The sequence below is a fragment of the Amblyomma mixtum genome, chromosome 7 (assembly GCF_055824585.1).
Source record: "Amblyomma mixtum isolate Tamu chromosome 7, ASM5582458v1, whole genome shotgun sequence".
Taxonomy (NCBI): Eukaryota; Metazoa; Arthropoda; class Arachnida; order Ixodida; family Ixodidae; genus Amblyomma; species Amblyomma mixtum.
Window position 1 is genome coordinate 89,975,214 of NC_143018.1, and position 9,627 is coordinate 89,984,840.

General features: G+C 44.5%; 1 protein-coding gene across 1 annotated transcript in view; it reads left to right on the plus strand.

The window, feature by feature from the left end:
* Positions 1-8,073, plus strand: part of LOC149336795 (sodium-coupled monocarboxylate transporter 1-like) — a 66,791-nt gene extending 58,718 nt beyond the window's left edge. The window contains exons 14-15 of the mRNA XM_089553142.1: positions 6,619-6,719; positions 7,843-8,073. Coding sequence (XP_089409268.1) covers positions 6,619-6,719; positions 7,843-7,932 — 191 coding nt within the window. The 3' untranslated portion in view covers positions 7,933-8,073. The remainder of the gene's footprint in view (positions 1-6,618; positions 6,720-7,842) is intronic.
* The last annotated feature ends 1,554 nt before the right edge of the window (positions 8,074-9,627 follow it).

Here is a 9,627-nt window from a genome sequence, read left to right on the forward strand (position 1 = left end):
TACAAATGCCATAGACAGTCAATAGGCAATCGGTAGATTCATGGCCATACACTTTTAGTGGACTTTTGTCTATAGACAGTTCATAGATTATGAATAGACAGAAAGCAATATCTGTAGGAAGTCAGTAGAGGCAATAAGAAGTCTACAGACTTTCTATAGACTATTTTCATAAGGGACGTAACCGTAGGGCTGCTGCAACGGTAACCAACATGCTAGTTACCATGGAAGGATCAGGGAGAGAATGGTGTGAGTGGAGGCAGGAGTGCTAGTCGAAGAACGGGTATACGTGGAAAAAAAAGAGAACTCTGTCACTGCAAATTTATGTCACTATGTTGCCGTCAAATTCGATATCTGACTACATTGTGAAACCAAAATAGCTCTCCAGCTATCGCTGAATCTCGCGTGACACATTAGTAAGTGACCTGTGAGTTTTTTTATTGCGTAAGCAATACTGCGCCAGGTTTCGAACCGTCGCGTAGCTCCCGGAGGTGGCCGAGGTCAAACAGATGGAGCGCCGTTGCCATAGCATGGATGAATGGATGGATGGATGGATGGATAGGAGCGCCCCCTTTGAAACGGGGTGGTGGCAATTGCCACCATGCTCAGCTTTTCTTTATTATTTTTTTTGTTTACTGTGTTGGCAATTCTCATTAAGATTCTCCATCACCTTTGCCTACGGTTTCCTACAATTCTAACCTTATGCCACATCTCTGCTTTTCAGCCACCAATCCTCCAATCGCTTTTTGCTGACTTCCACTGCAGATTTATTTACATGACCATTGTTATCTTTAAATCCTAGGGCCTCAGAAAGAGTGACTGTGCCTGCATCGACATCCGGATGGATACCATCACATTTGATTATGAGGTGTTCAATTGTTTCCACAGATCTACCCCACACTGCACATGTGTCATCTTCTTCGTTAAATTTCTTTTTGTAGCTGCGCGTTCTAAGACACCCTGATCTAGCTTCAAAAAGTAGGGCACTGCCTCTTGAGTTATCATAGAAAAATTCTTTCCTGATCTGCCTTTTCCAGAATCGATATAGTTCTACACTATGTTTCTTTTCCATTGAATTCATCCAATTTTTAACTTCCGCGTTTTTAACCTGTCGTTTAATGCTCTTTCTTTTTCCGTCCTCATGACCGGCATACTTACTGGTACTTACTGGTTAGCAACCGTTTCAGGCGCGCTCCACCAGGCGGCAGGACCGTCGCTGCGCCGCCGCCGCTGCCGCGCGCCTAGTCGCACGCTCTCGACGCATGTGTCGGAATGTGGAGAGAGGAAGCGGGAGGGAAACGGGCAATAAATACACGCGTTCGCCCCGGGCAAAACAGTTGCTGCTTGCTTACTCAACTTGCCCGCTTTAACGAGAGCTAAACCTCAGCTAATTTTTTTATTGTCTCCATCAGACGCATTAAACGGAAGCTAGAAAAGAGCAGATTTGGTTTTACTGTGCCAATGGAAACAAGTCGTTTACCTGGACTGATGTATGACGATAATATAATTCTTCTAGCAGACAACCGGAAATACTTTCAAAACTCGCCGGACATCAGGAGACCGGAGATGAAGATTGAGATTTAGGAGTGAGATTTAGAGCCTCAAAATCGGAAAATATTAGTTACCGTTGCGAGCCCGGCCCGACTCGCGTTACGAATTTGGCGTTTTCTTTGTTTCGGGAGTTTATAAGTATCATGGTGTATTCATAAATGACGCCAGAGACGGCATGTGAGACTGGAGGGGGGAAGTAATGGAGAATGCGAAAAGTAGTGGAGCTTTCATGAATCTTCAGACACTCTCCCAGTGCAACAAATATGCAATGGTTCGGGCTCCGGAAGAAAGCATTGGCACCGGGCTTGACGTTTGGGATCGGTCACCAATTCTGTACTTGATATAAAGAAGAGTTGACAGGCCTGCTTTGAGTTTTTTTTTGTGTTGTTTGTTTGCCTGTTTGTTGCGCTTTTAGTTTTGCAGAAGTACCGCTGCGTGGCAGGGGAAAAAGGTGATAATGATAACAATGATGATCCTCCCTCAAGGCGCCATGTTCGATGTGTGGGCTCCGACTGCGAAGCTTTAAAAGGTCTCCAACACCAGAGCATTTTTTCCGACATGGTGGTACTGACGCTGTCGCGTTAAAAGCAGTAGCAAGTGAGAGGCTATCAGAGTATTGGAGGAAAATGGAAAGAGAGTACTTTAGATGCAGGAAGAAGGAAATTGGCATTTAACTGGAAGAAATTTAGCACATTAGGAATTATTGGCTATTAGAGATTATCACCCCCCCCCCCCCCTATATAAAAGCGGTGCTACTGATTGTCTGCCTGCCTGCCTAATCTACCTGCTTACTTATGTACCTAACTTAGCCTATCTATCTATCTACATACCAACCTGAGATATCTAACCCACCTGCCTATCTACCTAACCTACCTGCCTACCTATCCTACATAGCTACCTGACTTACCTTATTTTCCGGTGTATAAGACGCACCCTTGTATAAGACGCACCCGCCATATATGAAGGCTCTCATTGAAAAAGTTGGTATATAAGACGCACCCGTGTACAAGACGCACCCCAATTTACCCACTTAGTCGAGTGAGGGTTAATTAAACACGCTTGCTCTACCATCGCGAAATGAACCATGGATAGACTCATCTGATCGCATAAAAGCTCCGTAGCTCCGTAGGCCCGCAGCCCGATTTCCGTTTTCGGTAGCATACTCGACCGCAGATAATTTGAACTTTGCGGCGTAGCTCTTACGCGACTTCGGTGGCATACTGTAGTAAGACCGAGCACGACAGGTGTAGGTAGTGGAAAACACACGCCGAAGTCACCAACACAGACGTAATACGTACACGGTTGCGAAGTTGCAAAGAATGACTAAAAAAGAACGCCGGCTTGGCTTGTTTTGACAATGGCGAGAAGCGCGACTGTCGCCATCTTTTGGAATTTCACATTACTTTTGCTTGCGCCTCCGAAACGACCGCGTGTTTGCGATTCTGGAAGTCGTCATCCCCGCCGTTTCATGATACAGTTCACGTAAAAAAAGCTGCGCACGGCGGTCCCCGTATTGAAGTATTAACCGTGTTACACCGCATCGTTGGTAGTGATATTTTTTCGGTGAAAAAAGCTTGAGCACGAACCTGAGTAATTTCTGAACTCGCAAAAAAAAACGCAAAAACCAAAAATTCGCATATAAGACGCACCCTTGTATAGGACGCACCAGCAAGATTTTTGAGATTGAAATTGAAATTTATTTTCTTTCTTTCTACAGAAAGAGGGAGCCGGGGCAAAAGGCCAATTGGCCTGACGAGGTCCCGGCACCTGAAGCAGGGGCAGCGGTGCGCAGCACATACAAGCATGATAACATTATGGCAACAAAATACAAAAAATTGGTGACATTGGTGGCACAAAACGAGATGGAGATGCACTGTATTGAAAGTGTGGCTACGGAATATAACGCACAGGGGATGTAATATATATATATATATATATATATATATATATATATATATATATATATATATATATATACATAAATGCAATGACATAACAAAATGCAAGCAAAGAAACACTGCATGCATTACTGACAACGTCAATAGAACAGAAGATACACAATAATTATACAAAAGAGGTGCACAGGCACTGCACAGAAAACATACACCATGTAAACAAAAATATTTACCAAAGACTAAAAGCATAGTAACTTAATAAAGTAACACGATATGCAGTACAAAAGTAAAAAGAACAAAATGTAGGCCAAAAACGAGACGACCTTAAGAAATTTTCATGTTAGTAGAGGGTCAGTTTCTAACAAAAGCTTCTTGATTTTTTTCTTAAAACTATTTAGAGAAATGGTAAATTCAGTTTTAACGCTACACACATTGAGAATAGTTGGTACCTGATAATTCAAACTTTGTTTGCCGTAGTTTGTACGGATTCTTGGTACTACTTTCATTATTTTGCGGAAGGGGTACTTCATTGTCGGGGTGTCATTGGTGGAATCATATAATCGATTTTTGTGTATATGCTGCAGCAGGCGAAAGTTATAAATCTGCTTAGTGTTTAGTAGACTGTATTTTCTAAAGAGTGGGGCAGTTGGCAAATTTAACGGTAAGCCATAAAATCCTTCTAATGCCCGCAAGGCTCTTTTTTGGAGTGTGTGAAGTTTTTCAATGTTAGCAGCTGTCGTGGTTCCCCAGACTAAAATACAGTACGATAGCCTGGAATAGAAAAAGGCATAATATATTGCTACCTTAAGCCAGACAGGTATTAGAGGTGCAATTTTATACAGGCATCCAACAGCTTTACTTAGTTCTGTAGTTAGCTTTGAAACATGTACATTCCAGGATAGGGTTTCATTAAACCAAACGCCAAGAAATTTTTGATTAGTAACCCGACTTATTGTAGTGTTTGCATATCGTATATTGATAGGTTGCGATATGAGTGCATTAATAGGTCTGGAAATAATGTAGTTGGTTTTTGTCAGGTTTAAACTTAGATTGTTATTTTGCAGCCACAAATGAAGTTTCTTTAGATAAGAATTTACACTTGTTTCTAACTCCGACATGGAAGTTGCAGAAAAGAAAATATTAGTGTCATCCGCATACATAATTAAATAAGGTGACCCTGGTACTTTGGAGAAGTCATTAATATAGGTGATAAACAGGAGTGGTCCTAATATTGACCCCTGTGGCACTCCCTGTCTAATAGCACAGTGATTGGAAGATACATTATTTACCTGCACATACTGAGATCTATTACATAAGTAATCATTTAGCAAATCTAACGCAGTACCACGAACGCCATAACTTCCTAGTTTTTGCAATAAGAGTTTATGCAGCACACAGTCGAATGCCTTACGAAAATCCAGAAAGAGACCAAGCGTGTATCTTCGATGTTCGATATTTTCAATAATTTTCTCCTTCACAGTTAATAAAGCTTGTTCTGTGGATTTGTTCTTCATAAATCCGTATTGCGAACTATCGATAATGTTATATTTATGAAAGAAGCCCATCAGCCTGCTATTAATGACACCTTCAAAAACTTTTGAAAATACTGACAGGACAGAAATAGGTCGATAATTAGACATTTCAGTTTTATCGCCCCTTTGAATACCGGAGTGACACGTGCAGTTTTTAGCGCATCTGGAAATACAAAAAATTCAAAAATACAATTTTTGACAAAAAACCGCGTCTTATACACCGGAAAATACGGTAACTACCTTACCTACCTACCTACCTACCTGCCCACACACCGAACTACTCACCTACCCACCTACCTGCCTATCTCATCGACAGCAAAAAGTAATTTTCCGATCCGCGTGAACTGACAGACACAGAGTTATTTACGCCTTCGTGCGGCGTTCCTAACAGTGAACGTCAACAACTTTAACTTCATGAGTCACAACGCTGCAGCTAATATTTGTGGCAAAAATCTTCTGACAAGTAGCGAATAATAATGCAAATATTCAGTTCGTTTTTTATTCAGTTCTTTCTATATTCTTCTCATATTTTATTCGGTTTATAGAAAAAACTACGGGGGCACTTTGGCAGCCTATAGTGCTCTAGGCGAAAGCCTCGGCTTGACGCTGTTCACGCCTTCGTTCAGCCTGCCTGGCTTTGATGCCCGGCGACGCGTTTAAACGCCGATGATGCATGTTTTCGTTGATCTCCCGCCGTTTCGTGTTCGGAGAGTCGCCCTTCCTCTGAGCCGAAACACTTGGCGCGGAATCACTGCACCGCTTGGGAGCCATCCTCCTCCACTAGCTGCCGCACACCCGACTGACGACGGAGCAGCGCTGGACGCCGGCGCGCCGACAGCTCCACCTGTCGACGAAGATGACGTCACCTTTTGGGAGCTGTGCTCGTCGATGAGTCACCCCAGGCGCTGGGCGTAACGCCGGACGGACGGAGGGGAGAATGAGCCATTAAAGGCTTTCACCTTAATAATGTTTGTATTCGATTCGGTACCGAAGCAAGACTATTCGTGTTCGATTCAGTTTCGAAAAAGTGCCATTCGCAGTGCGCACACGCCTAGTTAAAAGTTGCCTAGCGCTTTCCGAAACCCGCGCGGTCTTTTAAAAGCGGTAGCACTACTAGGTGAATTTTCCGATTTAGGGCATGCCTATGCACGTGACTGAAGCCTGCTTTACGACAGGCGGCCCAGCGTCCCGCCCGTTGTGGGCAACCTGACAGGTGTGTACATCTGGCAGGCCTTCACCTTGGTGAAGGGTATACCTGAGTGAGAACCTTCAAGGTAAATGCCTAAGGGTAAAGGTCTCACGGTAAAGGTTTTTAGTGTGAAGGCCTTCACGGTACATGCCGTCCGGATAAAGACCTTTAGGTAGAATGCCTTTCAGCCAAAGGGCTAAAAGGGCTGAAGTAAAGGCTTTAGGTAAGATCTGTTTAGCACGTAAGAACCTTAAGTGCCAACCGTAAGTTGTGCTACTGCACGCTATTCCGCGCTTAGCGATGCTAAACTCTCCGCTTGTTTTATATAATTAACAGGTGAGCAGTTAAGAAGCTTACGCCAGTCCTTTTTAAGTTAGGAGAGGCAAGGCAAAGACAACCTTATTTCGTGCGCTTGTGAAATCATTCGCATTACACCTCCTTATCAACTATGCAGGCGGCAGTGACCTTCAGGAATGTGGCAAGCAGAACTTGACGAGTGACCTTCTTTGGCCATTGTGGCGAAAACTGGGACGGATGCGAGCCACCGAGAAGGAAGTAAGTTGCACACCCATTTGTAGCCCCAAGCAGAAAAAATTATTTGCAATGGGACTGCTCAAGTAAACAAAAGCAATCTTTTATGCCGAACCTCAGTGCAATCTTAGCCTACGTGAAAAGATGTTCCGTAAAGCTATGCTAACTGGTGAAAGTGACGCATATGTAGGAAAAATTCGCTGTGAACTGAACATTGATATGGGTTTAAAATAGACTCTGATCTCCGGGTAGGAACTGCGTTAATAATGCCGGGTTCGGTCATGGGTGCCGCCGGGTACTCACCGATTTTCAATGGGTACAAGTTGCTCCTTGCACCATGTACTCCACCTTGGGGAATTCCCCTAAACATTTGACCGATCAAGTTGTTCCTTGCGTCTAGTGTTAAACTTTTCTCAGGTTAAATGGGGGAAAATGTGTCTTTGACCCCGCCTTGGGTAGACGAAAAACGCCTTGTGCCATTGCTGAAGCGACCCATACGCAATTAAAATTCATCACCATTATCATCAGCAGCAGTTTTGCTGATATGACGTGGAAGAACACAGAAACGCAGGCAACGGAAGACTCTGATAGGAAAACTCTTAACAGCAGATTTACTGGTTTGGTTTGCTTTATTGGGGTTTAACGTCCCGAAGCAACTAAGGCTATGAGGGACTCCATAGTGAAGGGCTCCGGAAATTTTGACCACCTGAGGTTCTTTAACGTGCACTGACATCGCACAGCACACGGGCCTCTAGAATTTCGCCTTCGTTGAAAATCAGCCACCGCGGCCGGGAACGAACCCGCGTCTCTCGGGTCAGCAGCCGAGTGCCGTAACCACTGATCCACCACGCCAGGGCTCAGCAGATTTACTGTGTTAAGCGACGCTAGGTGCATAAAATATTCACTGTTCCTGTCATTGAAAGTGCTTTACCGCAGCTACCTTTATCTCTGAGTGAAGTCAATATAAGGAAGCGGGGGGGTGGGGGGGGGGGGGGGGGGTGTCAGTCAGATAAGAAGCTGCACTCACGAAAGAAGGGGAACAATTTTCACTTGCATGCGAATAATAGAAGTTTCTTCCGGTAAATTACATGGGAACTGTTATTATTTCTTTGACGAATATATTGATTTCGTTCTATTTTTGTTTCAGTACCACTGCGAAGAGGCGAAAGCGACAGATCGGACAGACTTAATTCTCCACGGTGAGCAAGCTGGACATAGGGGCGAAACTTTCGTCTGAAAAGAAAAAAAAAATCTCATGGTGCATGACACCAACTTCTCAATTTTCAGCGTAGCTATTTATTTTTCGATGGAAGTAAATGAACGTATTCGAGGTGAAGTTAAGACGCGTTGGGTGCAGCCCTCCATTATGTGCGACCTGCGATGGACTTCCAAATATGCAAATCGTGCTTATTAGGCATGCATCCTGGTGCATCATCGACCTGCCATACGTTTGAAGAAGACTAAATTTATTGCAAAAAGTATTTAATTACCTTCCGAAAAAACTCATTGTTTCAATAAAAGTCGCAGCAGTCCTCAAACACACACTCTAGGATGAAGATCTCGTTCACGTATATACAGCAACAGCTCCATCTTTTCTTGGTATAAACACACTTCGCATACCTGTGCACATGAGGAGGCCAGAAACGTCCAAAACTACTTATTACTCAAAGTACGCCATACGTTTGTAAAACTATCTGCCCTTAGTAAGACTGTACGAAAATGTCTGCTCAGGAGAATCTACTCAGTACTTGCATGACTAAATTAAAAGTCATAAAATTTATAGAAGTCTCGCGGGGCCAAAACGTGCATACTGCTGTTTAGGCTAAAAGACAAAGACCTACTTTGCCCTTAACATAGCCCTTGACAAGGGACGCGGACCAAGAAGATGCCGGCATTCACTACCTGCGCCGGCTCAGCCTCTATATTTGCCTACTAAAGGTTTACTCTCTCTCTCTCTCTCTCTCTCTCTCTCTCAGAATGATATAGCCTGGCCTAGAGTTTATAGCATCGGATACAAGCGCGCATTCATTCGCCGCAAATACACTCGTTATATATCGAAAACCAGTATTCGCTACATCAAAAATGGTTTGTTTAGTACAGTGGTTTTACATTTTATGACCATGCTCTGCAGAAAAAAAAGCAGAACTTTGAACTCGGATTAAAAAAGCTCCATACAATTTGCAGCCATGCAGCGCGAGACAGTTATTTATGTCATCTCGCAGAAGGTAATAAATACGCACACATACGGAATTCATTCATTACTGGCTCTGCGGCGTTACACTGATTACAAATGGCGTAAAGAGTATTCATAAATACCTAGTTGTGTAACAGTAAAGAGAGAGAGAGAGAACAACTTTTATTTAGAAAGCCTGCAGAGTCGGTTAGGCTCCCTCCAAGCAGGGAGGACAAGCTTTTACCGCGACGCGGCCCCTACGTCAATCTCGTGCGTTGTGCTCCTTGAGGTCTTGTTACGTCCCTCGCTACTTCCGCGGGTTCGAGAGGGCCGCCGCCCCCTTCCTGGGGGTGCCGCCCCCCTATCCTCGGTTTCGCTCGGTCGCTGCCTCTCGAGAGCTGCCGAGACCTGCTGGACGGCCTTGAGTTGTGTCTTATGATCACAGCTCCTCGTTGCAGCCTCTAGCTGCGGCGGGATCGTCGTCTTCTCGCTGGCTTCGCGCGGATTTACGCTACAGTCCCAAAGGATGTGAGCCGCGGTGGCTCTCTCCTTCGCGCACAGTCTGCATATGTCACTCGCGTACACAATCGGACACACGTGCTTAGCTAGCACCGGGGTGAGCAGGGACCCCGTCTGTAACTGTCTATATAACACTGCCTCCTTCCGGGTAAGCCCCGGGTGAGGTGGCGGCATAGTCTGTCTGTTCAGTCTGTACCATTTCACTATTTCGTTGAAGGTGGTCATCTTGTCCTTGGCACT